The sequence below is a fragment of the Mustela erminea genome, chromosome 14 (assembly GCF_009829155.1).
Source record: "Mustela erminea isolate mMusErm1 chromosome 14, mMusErm1.Pri, whole genome shotgun sequence".
Taxonomy (NCBI): domain Eukaryota; kingdom Metazoa; phylum Chordata; class Mammalia; order Carnivora; family Mustelidae; genus Mustela; species Mustela erminea.
Genome location: NC_045627.1, coordinates 27,446,833 through 27,463,753, shown reverse-complemented (window position 1 = coordinate 27,463,753; position 16,921 = coordinate 27,446,833). Strand labels below are relative to the sequence as shown.

Below are 16,921 nucleotides of genomic sequence, written 5' to 3'. Positions count from 1 at the left end.
AGCAGGGAGCCTGCTTCCCCCTCTCTCTCTATGCCTACCTGCCTCTCTGCCTGCTTGTGATCTCTGTCAAATAAATAAATAAAATTTTTTTTAAAATAAATTAATTAAATAAATTAAATTTCAGTTTTAAGTAAGTGCTAATCTATAGAATTTAGAAAGGGAGCTTTCACCCTTTGGTGACAGGGAGCTCAGAAGTGAAGCTACAAATTCAGTCTCTTTCTATAAAAAATATAAGTTCTGTCCAATTGCCTTATTTTGTGTTTCTATGGATGCTACAGAGGAAGAGCACGTTTTTGTGTTTAGCTTATTAAAATTGGTAAGTCTGGTCATAAGCCTAAGCAAACCTCTCTGGGGGAAAAAAAAAAACTGTGACAAATATTGGGATATACATGTCATCATTCTGATCAAGTATATCTGCTCATTATACATTGGTTCATTTGTGTTATGACCAAGTTTTGATGAGTGGCAGAGAGCTTGGACAGTACAGGAGTCAGGAAGGGCTGACAGGGACTTGGGATCCAAATGCTGGCATGCTTTCACCTCCATAAATAGTACATGATGGTGGTGATACCTTCTTGCATGGTATAATTCATTGTTTCAATAATTAATGTTGCCAGTGCATGTTGCTAAGAGTACCAAAGGTAAATAATTTACTGTAATTACCAAAGAGGTGTGGTATTACTTATTTATTAGAACTTTGAAAAAAAAAATGGGTCCTTTGTGAAAAATGACCTCGGGACCCCAAAGATAGGAATTATAGTTTGCTAAAAAATTAAATACAGTGAGCATCACTACCCATATTTTATTTGCCCTATTCTGAAGGTTAGTTGGTTGGGGTCTCCAAAAGTCAGTAAAATTGGTAAATAAGGCCAGACTAACACCAACACATAATCTACAGTCAACTCATGTAGAATTGGGGAACTTTCTGAAGTGATGATGTGTTATTCTTTTGGGGTTAGGACCTTGCTGTTGTGGTCTCTTACTCTTTTCCAATTTGATTTCAGGGCTTTAAAAAAAAAAAAAAAACTTTGTAATTCACAGTAAGTTTTTAAATTTGTGTTTGGTTTTTTTTTTTAAGATTTTATTTATTTATTTGACAGAGAGAGACACAGTGAGAGAGGGAACATAGCTGGGGGAGTGGGGAGGGAGAAGCAGGCTTCCTGCTGAGCCAGGAGCTCAATGGCGGGGCTGGATCCCAGGACCCTGGGACCATGACCTGAGCCAAAGGCTGATGCTTAACAACTGAGCCATCCAGGCATCCCCAAATTTATGTTTTGTTATCGAAGTTATGCAAACAAATAAGCCATGTCATTTTATAAGATGTACTCATTAGGAAAGAGAATCTCCACATACATCTTCAGCCTCCAGTTTCTCCTCTCTAGAGACAACTCCTCAAAGTACATTTCGAACAATCTTGTTACGTGCTTCTGTGTCTCCAAATAATATGTATATGTGGCCTCCTGTTGGCTTTTTCCCATTTCAGGAGTTATTTGTCGACTTCCCAAAATGGAAGATGAAGTTTTAACTGTTTGAATACCTCTTCCCTCCGACCACACACACTTTCCATCCCCCCATTTCCCCAAAACAGTTGTGTTTTATTTCGGCTCTGCCAGTATTTAGTGCTTCTAGTATTTTACCTATATAAATGTTATCCACAGATGTGAAGTGTGTTATGATTGTATTTTCTCTTGGGCACAATATTTTGCTTTCCCTAGATGTTTTTCATTTACTTGGTGTTTTCTATATGTATTCCTAGTCCAGCCCCCAAACCCCTCCCCAGTTGTGCCAGTCTCCTCTAATATGTTCACACTCATCAGCTGTTCTATAAATTTCATCTGCTTAATTCATCTCTCTTTGAGCTTTCTTACTTGTCAGTAAGTTCCTTTTAGGCCCACTGCGTGGATGTCCTCCTGGGTCTTTTTTCGCTGTCACCATGAAAATTCCCTGTGTTCTAAATAAATAAAATCTTTAAAAAAAAAAGAAAAAGAAAAAGGGCGCCTGGGTGGCTCAGTGGGTTAAGCCGCTGCCTTCGGCTCAGGTCATGATCTTGGGGTCCTGGGATCGAGTCCCACATCGGGCTCTCTGCTCAGCGGGGAGCCTGCTTCCCTCTCTCTCTCTCTGCCTGCCTCTCCATCTACTTGTGATTTCTCTCTGTCAAATAAATAAATAAAATATTTTAAAAAAAAAAGAAAAGAAAAGAAAATTCCCTGTGTTCTTACATTAGCCTGTGTCTTCCATCTTCTTGGTTTACTCCTTCATTTTGATGGAGTACATTTTCCAATAGTTTCCTTACAGGGTTCGTGAGAAATCTATTTGGGGGAGGGAGTTTATATTTCTGAAAATATCTTAGTTCTGTTTTCATACTTTTGGCGGGGGGCTGGTTTTAGAATGCTGGGTTGAAAATCATTTCCTCTCAGAACATTGAAGGAATTGCTCCAATGCCCTAAACTTCAGTTTTTGCTGTTAAAAGTCTGATGGAAGTCTGTCCTGTGATCATTTTTCCTCTGTAAATCTATAGGCTCTTTCTTTGTCTCCAAGTCCTGAAAGTTCATGATGGTGTGCTGTACTGCGTTTACATTCATAGTACTAGTCAGTCAAGTGGGTCCTTTGACTCTGGGAACTCAGGGCTTTTGCTCTCGTCAAGTTTCTTGAGTTATTTCCTTGATTTCTTCTCCTCTATTTCACTGTTTTCTCTTTCTGGAACTTTTTTTGGGGGAGAGGGGAGAAAGGAAATAGGTTTGAAATTCCTGAAATGATTCTCTGCTTTCTTGTATGTTCTCCTCTTTTCTATATTTGAAGATATTCCCCTAACTTCTAGATATTTTTTTTAACTTCAGCGCTGTCATATTTGTTACTTTCTTTGAGTTATTTTTTCTTTGTTTTTAGTATTTTATTGCTTTATAAGTAGAAGAAGATCTCATCTCTCTCTGGACATCAGTGAAAAATTTTAAGCTTTCTTCTCCCTGAAGTCCCTCTATTTCTTCCAGTTTGCTCTTGTTCCATTTGCTTATTTGTTTATTTTATTCCTCATATACTTCTCAACCGTGCAGTGACTTTTGACCACGGAGCTCAGTGAAAGCTCTCTCCATGGTGGAGAGCTTGCCATCCATGATTTCTACTCAAATGAGGGGCCAGGGACATGTTACTGGGAAATCCCAATTCTCAGTGAATCCTAAGTCACTGGGAAATCCTGGTGAAGACTTCCCAGTTTCTGCCTGGAGGCTCTGTCCCTGTCGGGCTGGGGACCAGTAAAGGAAGGCTGTTCCCTCCTCATGTAGCTTCTGCCTTACTCTCCTCTTCCCAGAGTCCCGTTACACGTGGGAAAACTATTCACCGTGTTCCATAGGTCACTCATATGATTTTCTGTAGTTTCCGTTCTTTTATTACATCCTTTCTTTTGTACATTTTTCCATTTACACTTCCAATTTTCTAACCCTGTTTCTGTTGTGTCTCATCAAGAACTGAATTGTATTTACAAGTGAACAAATGACCATTTGATTCTTTCTTACGTGTATTCCAGGGCTCTATTAAATCAGCCACCTTTCGGGGTGCCTGGGTGGCTCAGTGGTTAAGCAGCTGCCTTCAGCTCGGGTCATGATCCCAGAGTCATGGGATCAAGCCCCGCATGCATCTCCCTACTCCGCAGGAAGCCTGCTTCTCCCTCTCTCACTCCCCCTGCTTGTGTTTCCTCTCTCTCTGTCTATCTTTCTCTCTCTGTCAAATAAATAAAATCTTAAAAAAAAAAAATCAGCCCCCTTTTAACTTCTTTCCTATGTTTTTCCCTGTTTTCTTTAACAAACTAATCAGAGCCGTCGTGAAGTTCTTACTTGCTTACTTCAAAATGTAGGATGACCTGGGAGTCTGTTTATAGTATCTGTTTTATTTTGTTTTTTGTTCATGTGCTCTGCCCATGCTTGGCAATTTCTCACTGCAAGCGGGACATGGTATATAAAAAGCTGTAGGCAGGACACACCCGATGGTGATGTCATTCTCCACAGAGGGCGCTCCCTGCCTCTGCTGGGCAAGCAGAGTGGTGGCTGATTATTTCAATCCCAGTCAAGGTTCCACTGCAATGAGGCAAAACCATTTGCAGCCCTGGTAAACTCAGACTCTCCCGGCTTTGTTCCTGGCCTTTGTGAGGATCCTTATGGGAGAATCTTGTGTGATCCCCTCCCCTGACGAGTCCCAAACTCAATTTTTCCTCATGAAACTGCCCAGAAGCAACAGTGTGCCTTTTAGAGATTTTCTGGATAGATTTTGAGCTTCCTGTTCCACACAGCCCCAGAATTGAGCAAATGTTCTTCACAGAAATCTGGAACATGCTCAAGGCTGCCCAAATCTCCACAGAAACCCCCTTGGTTTTTCTATTCCCCAATAGTAGCTCGTTGGTACAAAGCCCCAATTCTGTCTGTACGGATCATTGACAAAGGCAGCCAAGTTAAAAATGGCGACAGAAAGTCCACGCAGCTCTTCAAGGTCTTCCCCTCCCTCAGCTGCGCTCGCTGCTCTCTGAGCCCATTTCTGTAACTATTTGGTGTGGCAGCCACAGAGGGTTTCTACTCCAGGCTCTGCCCCCCTTGGAAAACAAAAGTCACCAAGATTGATTTTATTTTTTTTTAATATGGGAAAGAATTTTATACTTGTAAAATTAATTGGGAGGTGTGTTCAGGTCATTAAAATCATGGTTAGCATTTCCACATTGATGTACCTTTTGCCCATAGAACGTCATTCACTGGTGATTCGGAAAATACTGCTTTACTAATTTATGCAAATCTTTATATTGTTGGCACACATTTCTTATCCAAAAGGAATATATCACGTTTGTTAATATCACCACTGAGCTCATTAGACGTGGACATAAAGTTTCTGAAATTCTAATTTGCTTGAAAGCTCAGATTTTATCATTAACAAATAATCCATCAGTTACTTTCCTTGAACTGACAGACTCAAACTGTTCATTCTCAAGAAAATAATGTCAAAACCGAAGTCAAAATTATCATAGTTTTGCATATACTATAGTATATACTATTTGCATATGCTATACATATATACTGTGTTTCATGGACAAGTCGCTTCTCAGGTTACATCTCAAATGCCTTTCTTCCCGCCGATGATCATAACTTTAGTAATCAGCAGGCGTGCTTTATGTCTACTTCCGGTTTGAAATCTGTGCCATTCCTTTTGTCATGTCAGAACTCAGGATGCTTTCTTAAAAGATTGAAATAATACAACGTATCAATAAGCTTTGGTTCCTGCTCTTGAAACTTCAATGTAGACCTACAGACCTAGAGTACAAATTGTTTATTTTCACTCTCTGGACTTAGACAGACATACAGGTGTATTTGTAGGTACAGAGAAACAGTGTCTTGTGTGGGTTGTTGATGCCATATATCATTTTATTTTGCAGCATCTAACATTCACAAGAGAATTTGATTCAGATTCTCTAAGACATTATAGCTGGGCTGCAGATACCTTGGACAATGTCAATCTTGTCTCAAGTCCTATTCATTCTGGGTAAGTAATCTAAAACTCACTTTTCTTTATCCTGTTAAATGAACATTACATTTATTATTTGGAGTTATAACTTCATATCAACAAGCTTCATATGTATGAAATCCTGGTCTTCTGAAGACTTCATTAGTGAGTATATGTGATGTATATTTGTAAGTCATCAGTCATTTTTTTCCTCTGAGCAAAATGGTATATCTGTTTTTTGTTGAAGAAAGCACAGTGTTAGAGAGGAAGAGAATTAGAGTATTGGTACATAAAAATTTCTTGCCTTTCTGGTGCTATTCCCAGGTCTTTAATTTTTCTTTTCAATTAAAAAAAATTAAGTCTAGTCATTTCCCTTCATTTTACCTGATTGAAATCAAGTTTTATTTCTGAGTGCTTAATTTTTCTTTCTAATGAAAAATTCAATATGGAGGTCTGTCTGATCATTTACCTCGCTGACTGCTTTCATGCTTTGCTTTGAGCCTGAAATCTCCAGGTCAAGTTTGGTACCTTCTGTATTCCTGAAATAAGATTATGCTTAAGTTGTATTAAATTATAACTAGAAGAAGAGAAATTAATTTTAAAATGGAAAGAAAGGAATTCACTTTTAAAAAGTGAAGGTACCAATGTGTGTACCCTAGGGGCGCAGTGGTAAAAACCACATGGGACAGGCTTCTCCCTGCTGTCCCACTGGTTGGCGGAATCTGGGGTAGGTGGTGGGAAGCGACTTGCTCCAGCTGCCGAACTGATCATCACTGTATATTTTGATGTGAGATTCTTTACCTTTTGGTAATTAAAACATGGGGTAATTGAATCTCCTCAAATAGAATGCAAATAATTGAGAGGCTGAAAAACATCCAGGTGTTTTCACTTCTGAAACTGGCATTTGGGCCATAAATTAGTTGTGACCCAGAACAAGGGTGGATTAGCTTGCAATTAAATAAATTAACACTAATTAACATTACTGAAATGCTGTATGTATTCCATGAAGTATTTTCTGCTGCTTTTAATTGAAATAAATGTTACAGCTAATGTTTACCTTTGTATGTGCCTGGCATTGTGTTAAATGTTTTACATGTATTATCCTACTTAATTTCTGTTTGAACCTTGAAATGACACTGGGAGGTAGGTTTTACTCATTACCCCCATTCTGTAGACGAAAAGTGAGACTCAGAATGATGCTGCAGGTTATTTGAAGCATTCTTACAGAATTGTGGCTTGTGGCTCAAGGACATGCAGTATCATTCAAATGGAAATAATTGACATGAAAGGGCTTTATCAACTATAAACTACATGGCGGTCTTCGACTCATTAACACTGCATTTCTTTAACTCAATCAGAAAAATCTTAATTATAGTAACATTAATTTTTAGTTGCTTAAAATATTTACACCACTGATGTTAGATGTTTATGGATCTAACATTGAAAATGCAAAAAAAAAAAAAGAAAGAAAGAAAGAAAAAAAGAAAAAAAAAATCATTTGAGAAGGAAAATAAAAAATACCCGGGACACACTCTGTGAGCAGCATGTTCAAGAGTTCCTTGTATCAAGCTTAGTGAATTGTTGCCGTGTCTCAAAGACCTAGAACCAGCATCTTGTATTCTCCACACAGGAAAGAAAAGTACTAGGGTCCAATTCAGTCAGCTCTTAGGCTTTGCTTCAAATGATGGTTTGAACTTCAATGAGGAGTTAAAGGAGCACAGAATAATAAAATCAGAAGTAGACTTTCCCATACACTGGAAACAGTGAAATATTTGAATATGTGCATTCTCTCTCTCCTTCCTCCTGAATTTATTGAAGACAGTGGCCATGTCCGGGAGAGCAAAAATAATGGCAGTTAGTGTGGGCGTATTTGAAAAGGAAACTACAGACGTAGCATACACTCAGAAACGATTCCCTAATGCCAGGTCCGGGGAGTAGCTTCTGTAGCCACGTAAAACAAATATTTCTCCAGGTTGTCCCACAAATGCCAGATGCCTTGGTTTCACTCTCTGATGGTTTTTATTTTTTCTTTGCTTATCATTGACATTTTCTGTTGCCTGCTTCTAATTATCTTACATTAATTTTTTCCCATTTGCTTCTAAATTATTTTGCAGCTATTCTTCTCCACTTCCTCAGTATGATTCAAGGTGATAACTGTGTCTTTGATGTGAACCATCCTTTTTTGTATTTTTAATTTATGTGAAGTTTTCCCGCAGTTAGATGTGTCAGTGTCTGTAGTGTATCTGCTTTCGTCATCCCGCTGTTCTTAAAAGTAGAATCATCCATGTGTTAGTTTTAGGATCATTTGTAGAATTCCTGCTTTGGTGTAAGTATTAATACGATGCAACCAATATGATTAAACTTCACCTTCTGATTTGTTTCTAAGAAGTTATTTTGCATGAGATTTTATTTTGCACAGAATATGTAAGGAATGAGTTTGGAAAACAAATCACTGTATTTCATGATTGTTACTGAATAATAGGACCCTATCCTGCTTAACATTTATTCTCACCTCTCCTCAGTCAACTGGCTCTTAAAGTTGAAAACCTTAAAACAATAAATGATTGCTAATGAATACCAGGGGGGCAGTGGGTGCTATGGGGAACCCAGAGAAAGAGCTTCTTCTAATTTGTTGTTAAAATCGTCTAAGACCTGTTTTTTCCATTTGGTTCTGATATTCTTTGTACTTTGGATATATTTTTTTTAAGATCTTATTTATTTGACAGAGAGAGTTCACAAGTAGGCAGAGAGAGAGAGAAGCAGGCCCCCTGCCAAGCAGAGAGCTCGATGCGGGACTCAGTCCCAGGAATCCAAGATCACGACCTGAGCAAAGGCAAAGGCTTAACCCACTGAGCCACCAGGTGCCCCTGTACTTTGGATATTTTTATATCAACATGAATATCTGCTCAGCAGATATAGATCTTTTTCATATAGATATATTTTTAGTATTAGTAACCTCGTCTGACCTAGGCAGTTCCTAAGCACCCTTAACACAAGAGTTTTTGTTCAGTGGCTCACTCAGTAAGCATTTATTATGTCTTTGGGAACTGTGCTCGGCTCTGCAGGTCAAGCAGTGAACAAGACAGGCCTGATCTGAAATACCATTCTATATGGTTGGCATCAGCTGTCATGTAAACACTCCAGTGTTTATTTGTACTAATACAACCAAATTTTCAAACCCAGAGTTTATTTTTTTTTGAAGTTTTATTTAAGTGATCTCTACACCCAGCATGGGGCTCAAACTCATGACCCCAAGATCAAGAGTCAGATACTCCACCAAGTGAGCCAGCCACATGACCCCCAGAGTTTGTCTTGAATCATGTCTAATCCATTCTGTTGCTTTTACTCCCAATCAGGAGTTGATTTTCAGTACTGACTGCTGAGAAGGATCAGGTTTTGTCTTGGGCTTCTTTATAAAGTTGCCCTGTTGTCTTCATTACTGAGTAAAGGTCGCTGCTAAGTATGTGTATGTCTAAGACAGTGTGGGCTCACCAGAGCAGTCTCACGTGAGCCTTGTTATCATTTAGCACTGGAGGCAATTGATGTGGACACTTGCACAAGGAAACAAGTACCTCTGTCTTTGACTTGGGAGTTGTGTGTTTGTCTTGTTTTGGAGGAGGTCAGTCTCTTCCCCTCTTACTTTGAATACGATACTGGTTCCAGCCTCTCGAAGTAGGTCTAATGTTTAAAAAAAAAAAAAAAAATCCAGAGGAAAATCGCTTAATCTAAAATAAGCAGAAGCGTGTGAAAATGATTCCGCCTAACTGATGACCAGAGTTGGTTCTGAACATCTGATTGGCTAAAAATTGAGCCCCATGATATTGCCTTTCTCCACGGGAATGTCAGACCAGTTTGCTTTGTTGGAGAGGTTCCTCTTCTGAGAGGTTCATCACTCTTAAGGAAAGGGTCCCCAGCCTGGACCTCCATGCAAAGTCCTAAAATCTGCTTGCAGGATGTTAGAACTGCATTTAGATGAGATATAGTTAGTAGAACATTTTGATGGAGGGGATTATTCCCTCCCCTAATACTATAGCTATTCAGATAATCTTCTACTTATCAACATGTGGTGCTGCTCCAGTAATAAGCATATTTTCACATGTGAATGTTGGAATGCAGAGGGACAGATGTTCTCCTGTCTGACTTACACTCTTCCGTATGTTGGACTCATTGGTGTACATTCACTGGAGTGCTTTGTAATACCAGAGATTTGAGGAGGATGCTCTAGGAGCATGTGATAAGAATCAGGAATTAGGATATGCTATAACCCAGATAAGATACTAATAATTTCCTTACACTTTCATGTCTACATGCAGACAAATAATTTTTCTCCATTAGCTTTAATAGAAAGACCAGTGACAGAATTATAATGTAACATTTAGAGACATTTTCTAAAGGCTGTTCAGTTCTGAATGGCTGTACAGATACTTAAGTGGAGGCTATTTTAAACAGTATTAATGCCAAGTTTATACGGAAAAGACTAAATCCCTTTCCATCAAAATTGCCTGAGCAAAACTAGCCATCTGCTTTTATTCTTATATTTTGCTTTGTGGTAGTAAAAATTAAGAGTGTGCGGTATGATTCGGTATCTATTTATTTTATGAGTTGTGCATGTTAAGACATACCGTGGAGTTTCATCTGACTTGTCAGGGAGAGAAATGCCATAGTCAGCATCTGGCTAACTCCACCAATAGTTAAAATGACGCTTGAATACAGCTGAAGTCATTCACAGAGGCCACATAGAGCGGTCTCAGTTCGGGTTTTTACATGCGTGACACTCCTGTAAGAGCCAGTTTTTAATCCCAGCTTGGAAATGTTCACTGTTCCTCAATCTGAGCTTCTGACAAAGTGGCTGGCTTCTGTGAGGAGGCCAGCGTCCCACCAAAACTAAGTTCTCGCGCCCCGCTTTCTGCCCAGTTCACACGTCGAATGCATGTTTGATGTGACTCCACCGTATTTACTTCCAATGTATTTTTAAAGAGAGGAAATGATAGCTACATTGTCTGTCGTTTTAAACCCTAACGTTTAATCTCAAAATCTCCTGTGAAGATGGCATGTTTCCCTCCTTGACTTCACCTCCGGTCTTCTCCCCGCAGGTTCCTGGTTAGCTTTATGGTGGATGCAAGAGGCGGCTCCATGAGAGGGAGCCGTCACCACGGGATGAGAATCATCATCCCTCCGCGCAAGTGCACGGCGCCCACCCGCATCACCTGCCGCTTGGTAAAGAGACATAAACTGGCCAACCCACCCCCCATGGTGGAAGGAGAGGGATTAGCCAGTAGGCTGGTAGAAATGGGTCCTGCAGGGGCACAATTTTTAGGGTAAGTCATTTGATCAATTTTTGTCTTGGCCCTTGTGTGATACATTGGATTTTCTTTGCCCTTTTTAAAAACTCAAGTAGTTAACGCTTAAAACTACTTAGTTGGACCATTGCGACGGAGTACACCTTTCGTGGAGTGTCAAAGGTCCCAAAAGCTGTGTCATTCTCTGAAAAGCTAGTAGGCTGATACTTCCTTAACTCAGTTTGCTGGTCAAAGCTTTTACTAACCACGAAGCATGTTCTCTGCTCAGTGAGTGCACGGAACCCCAGCGGCCCCCCGTGGAAGTCAAGGCACCATTCTTAGGGAAAAATATAGATGGCGGAACTCTCTCACCACGTTGAATAAATGGCTACTATGGGTACATGTCTTTTTTAAAGATACTTTTTAGGGAACTTAATCCATGGTGATATGGGCTTTTGCAAAAAAAAAAAAAAATGAATTCATTTTCTGAGGTGGCACTTGGGTGCAAATGAGGCAGGCTCTGTCGTGACGGACAGTGTGTTCACGATTTCCCCTTCTCGTTTCTCTTCCTGCTGCATGGATGTTATTCAGTAAACTGCATCTTCCTACCAATCCTCCCCCTGTAAATGAGGGCGAGAGCTTGGTTAGCCGAATCCTGCAGCTTGGGCCTCAAGGAACAAAATTTATTGGGTAGGATCTTTATAGACAAGATACAGAATGTCTACAATTCTTTTTTCCATTTTCAATTTTTTTCTGTCACACCCATGGTCTTCTTCTTGTCTGAATTTTATTTTTATCTTTTCAGTTTTTAATGCTTTCAGTTGATGTGTGTCACTGAAAGAAACAGGAACCATAGTGGCTTGACTTAGCTGTAGCACTGCTCCCTCCCCTGTGCTTTCCGAGCATGTGGAGTTCACTGCGAGCCCCCCGCTTCATAAATCTGTGCTTCTGTAAACCTTTCTTTATTTTGAAATGTTTCAACTGGTTATGATAGTCTTTAAGACAGACTGACGATCTAATTTCAACGCAGCGTTAAGAGAAGGTATTTGGAGGCTTTGAATCAACATTTGCTGTAAAGGATATATACATGTGTGAATATATATGTGTGTACATATATATATATACATATATGTACGTGTCTGGAGTTACAGTTTTTTTAAAAGTACGTACTTATGCATACTAAGTAATCTTTATGGGCTTTGAGAAAGCCAAGTCCTCAAGAAGTAAACTGAATTTGATTAAATGTTGGGGATAGAAGATATGTAAAGAAAGCCAACGAGGCAGCAGATAGAATACTCTACTGAAGTTATTAAATTGTCTTGTTTTGTTTTGTGTAAGCTGAAATGTGTTGGTATTTGTTGTTTGTTTGCTTGTCTGTCTGATTGGTGGATTTGCCTTGGCAGTCTGCATGAAGAGACCTGTTATGAAAAGTTATGCTTGGCTTTCACCTTGGTCAAAGGCCCTGGTTCATACCTTCTCTCCAGTATTGTTGAATGTCCTACACAAAGCCACATTCTTTAAATATTTACAGAGACAGTATCTGATACATTAACCTGCAAAGATTGTATCTAGTTCTAAAAAAAAAAAAAAAAATTTAATGTCAAATCAGACATAGTTAAAACTATGTTAAATATCTTAACTCTTGAAATTATTAACCCTCTCAGGAATACTTGATTTTGTTTCTATCAAAAAATAAAAATTTTTAAATCCTCATATATAAATTCATTTAAGATTATATAAAAAATAAAATATATATAAATATAAATTTTTAAATCCTTAATTTGAGTTAATTGTAATTATTTTGCCAAAAGAAAAATTGTATTTATCATCCCACTTTAAGTGAATGCTTTTGTAATAAATGAAATGCTCCTATATTCTTATGTTATTGGATCATTGCAATGCCTCTCCCTTTATGTGCTCTTACCTATTTAAACCCATGTCTCCTATTATGACCTGTACTTAAACACATAGGTTAAGAGGTGAGGTTACATACAACCTCTGTAGGAGAATAATGATACTGTCTACTTAAATGTCATAAAATAAAGCTGCACAATCCAACTACATAAACTGTGTGTGATTGTGGTCTGCTTACTTCCATCCATCTTTTTTAGCATTTATCCTATTTTAAAAGTTAACAAAATTATTCCTGTGCTCGACTGGCTGTCTTCAATTTGCAGCCATCCTGTCCACATTCTTTGGCAAAAGGACACTGTCAAAAATTAATGTGTGGCTATATTACAATTTCAAGCCGACAAGTGCTTTTTCAGAAGTTTAAATCTTCCTGTACAGGTTATACTAGAGTTAGGAAGTGAAGTTGCCCACTACCATTTCACAAATTAAAAACGAGAGAAAGGAAGTCACTGTTGGAGGGAGTAAATGACTATGTCGATTGATCATTTGCTTGCTAAGGGACAAACACCTGTGATCTTTTGAAGCAGGAAATCTACAGAATTTCTTTTTTCAAAGAAATGACTGTGTCCTTTTAAATCATTAGCTTTTTTGCATAATATAATATAGCTATTGTGTTTTTAAAAATGGACCAACTTTCTTATGGTCTGTTTTCATAACTTTCAATTCCTTGATTCAAAAATCCTGTTTATATGTGCTGAATATTTTCCCCTTATTAAATCAAAATGCCTAACTGGCAGTAGGCCCTTATGAATTGTTGGTGAATGAATGAATGATGGCATGTTCTCAGGCTTCTAACATATTATTTAATTAGCAAATGATTCTGCAGCTTTGAAGTTATTCCCAACCTTAGTGGCACCTCTGATTTTCAAATGAATACTGTTGATGACACTGTTTTTGAAAATATGACACTACAAATATATTTCATTTGATCGCAAAATAATGTGGATTTTTCTTCCAGCCCTGTCATAGTGGAAATCCCTCACTTTGGGTCTATGCGAGGAAAAGAGAGAGAACTCATTGTTCTTCGAAGTGAAAATGGTGAGACATGGAAGGAGCATCAGTTTGACAGTAAAAATGAAGATTTAACCGAACTGCTGAATGGCATGGACGAAGGTAATTATGACAACTCCTTGGCTCTGTAAATGTCAGCAAGTGACGATCAAAGGCCTGGCCGCGTTGAAGTTCATGCCGCTGAAGGTCGTGTTCTGACCCGGGAGTCTGTAGCCCCGGCATTTGTTGCTGCTTTCTGAATCTCAGGCAGGAAGCTCCTTTTAATCCGACAGCCTTTTTTTCTCACAATACTAATGTACAGATAGTACATTGATGATTCTTTCAGTCTCTAGTCAAATATGTTCACCTTTCCAAAACCCAAGAGAGTCTTCTAAGTGCAGGACGTGTAAGGGGGAGGTTAATAATGGTGGAAGGTATGCAAAGCATGCAGCACATTTTTAAGGAAATACGTTTGCATTTTATTTTTGGAATTATTATTTCCGGATTCTTTCCTGTATCTCCGTTTTGTTCCTGAGGATTTCAACATTCTTTGCAAATTTTTAATTTCTGTTGGGCAATCATCACCGAAAAAAATAAGTTGCAGGCTAGTTATTGGAGTCTGGGTCGTGTTCTGTGCCTCCTAGTAAGCGCACATGGCAGACCTGTCACCGTCATTGGAGCATGGCCCTCCCGCAGCTGTCTGACCCTCAAAACCAAGCAGGGTTTCTGACCAGATGCTGGGAATAGACTTGTTTTGAGACTAGGTACTTGATGCGAGGTTTCCTTTAAAAAGGTTAAAAGCAGTCAGAGACCAAGTTCACCACAGAGTGAATCTTTATACTGAGTTCCTAATCACTACAAATTCAGCAGTTCTAAAGAACAGCTTTATTGGAGATAAAATTCACATACCATAAAATTCACTGTCTTAGCATTGAATTTACTGGCTTTTGGAAGGCATCTGCATAGTCTCCTGGTTTCAAAGAAAGGACAAAGGAGCTGGACCGACTCAGGTATTGGAGGGATGACCGTGGGCAAGTTCTTTGGTCCCTGCAAGCTTCTTCCATTTCTGTAAAATGGAGGTCACCTTCCTTCCTCTGTAGGGTTGTGACTGGGAAAAAATAATCCTGTGAAGCCCTTGTGAGACACAGCCTTTGACACTCCGTAAGCCGTCAGTAAATATCAGCTGTTGTCACTATTCATTCTAGAGGGGAGAATTGCCCTGCCAGAGGTTCTGTATACGACACGGTTCATCTCAGCCAACCAGGACTTTAAAGATGTTTTTACAGTGGGGTAGAAGGAAACTTAGAGTTGTTGAGTTTCTACCATTCATGAGGCAGTGATAAATTCCTTTCTATATGAAAACTTAAAACTAAAGTATAGTACTATAAAGTAGATAGTTTTAATCACACTTTACAGGTGAGGGAATGGAAGTTCTGAGTAGCAATGCTGGCATTGAAATCTTGTCCTATCTTGTTTTCAAAGATGTAACCATACCCCACTGATTTTAGAAGTATGTGTCCTATGGAGAAGAAAATAAACTTAAAGAGGAAAATTCCTACAAACCTAGATTTAAGGTCCAGAAGAATAGTCATATTTGTATATGATACTGACATTTAGATCACATGCCATCTATAACTTCAAATGATTTCTAACAGGAACATGCAGTGGTAATTGAGATTTCTAATTCTTATTACCTTAATTTGAAGCATGAAGTGTAGTCATTCTCTTATAAGGAAATTGATAAGAAAACACAATTAAAAGCTTTGAAAAGGGGGCACCTGGGTGGCTCAGTGGTTTGAGGCCTCTGCCTTCGGCTCAGGTCATGATCTCAGGGTCCTGGGATCGAGCCCTGCATCAGGCTCTTTGCTCAGAAGGGAGCCTGCTTTCTCCTCTGTCTCTCTGTCTGCCTCTCTGCCTACTTGTGATCTCTGTCTGTCAAAAAAATAAATAAAATCTTAAAAAAAAAAAAAAAAGCTTTGAAAAGAATGCGTCCTAGGGAATGAATTGAATTAGCATTTTGAAAATAGTAAAAGAATATAGATGAGTCAGGATTTAAAAATGGAGAGATGAGGAGAAGTAGGTCTTCCAGAGAAGGTAGTTATTTTGATTTAAGGACAATAGAATATATAAATATTTTCATGTTTCTAGTGGTTTTTTTTTTTTTTTTTTTAAAGATTTTACTTACCTATTTATTTATGTGAGAGAGAGAGAGAACATGAGCCGGGGGAGCGGCCGAGAGAGAGGGATAGAGAGAATGTTAAGCAGATTCCCTCCTGAGCATGGAGCCTGATGCAGGGCTCGATCCCACAACCCTGAGACCATGACCTGAGCTGAAACCGGGAGTTGTTTGCTCAACGGGCGGAACCACCCAGATGCGCCCATGTTTCTGGTGTTTTTTAAATGCCAGCATCATAGATCACTGGTGATTGAAATGTAGCCTCTGTTCCACAAGGATTTTCTTTTTAATGGATAGCTACCTTAATACTGTAAGCTCCTGAGGGTAGGGCACGTGTCTTAACCACCTTTGAACCCCCAGTATCAGACACAGCACTGATTTAGGCTCCCTTGCACTGCTGGTGAGGGGCAGGAAAAGGAACCTCCTTAAAATTATTTAGCTCTCTGGAGGAAACGTCCCCGTTAGTCTGTTTCCTCTACTCCAAACATCATTAATGTTAATCTCCAGGAAAAAAAAAATTAAAGAGGAGCATTTACTTTGAGGAAAGTTTTGAGAAAGTAACAATATTCTAGGAAGAGCATTCAGAGCATTCTAAAACAATGCCATCCGAGAGAACTTTATACGATGGTGGAAATACTCTGTATGCATGCTGTCCAACGGTAATCGCTAGTCATGTGATTTGGGAGTACTGCAAATGTGACTAGTGCAGCTGAGGAAGGTAATCTTTAATTTTGTTTCATTAATTTCAGGTAGCCAAACATAGCCACTCGCTACCGCATCAGACACTGTAGTTCTAGCAAAGACACTGAGTTCTAATATGTTCTCCTTCGTTTTTGAGTATGGATTATAGTATGTCCTAACAGTCACAAGTGGATTTTTTTTTTTTTAATTCTTAAGGTTTATTTATGGAATGGACTTCCATGATCTCTTGCTGACTTGTGTTCATTTTGTTTTGAAGAAACCAATTTTCAAATAGGAATTCGTCCTATATTTGCTTCGTCAATGATGCCCCCAGTGCTGCCGTATTCAAGGCATCTCTCAGATGTTTAAAAGAAATGATGATTTAACCCTCCATCCCAGATTCTGTGCA

The 16,921-nt window shown here is 39.0% G+C and overlaps 1 protein-coding gene across 4 annotated transcripts in view; it reads left to right on the top strand.

The window, feature by feature from the left end:
* The window catches only part of ANK3 (ankyrin 3), a 667,426-nt gene that overhangs the window by 581,155 nt on the left and 69,350 nt on the right, over window positions 1-16,921 (top strand). For 3 of the 4 annotated variants that reach the window (XM_032312011.1, XM_032312012.1, XM_032312013.1), the window contains 3 exons: window positions 5,408-5,514; window positions 10,569-10,793; window positions 13,624-13,778. In XM_032312011.1, the coding sequence (XP_032167902.1) occupies window positions 5,408-5,514; window positions 10,569-10,793; window positions 13,624-13,778 (487 nt within the window). Of the gene's footprint in view, window positions 1-5,407; window positions 5,515-7,589; window positions 7,623-10,568; window positions 10,794-13,623; window positions 13,779-16,921 lie in introns of all 4 variants that reach the window. The other variant, XM_032312010.1, reaches the window with a different exon arrangement.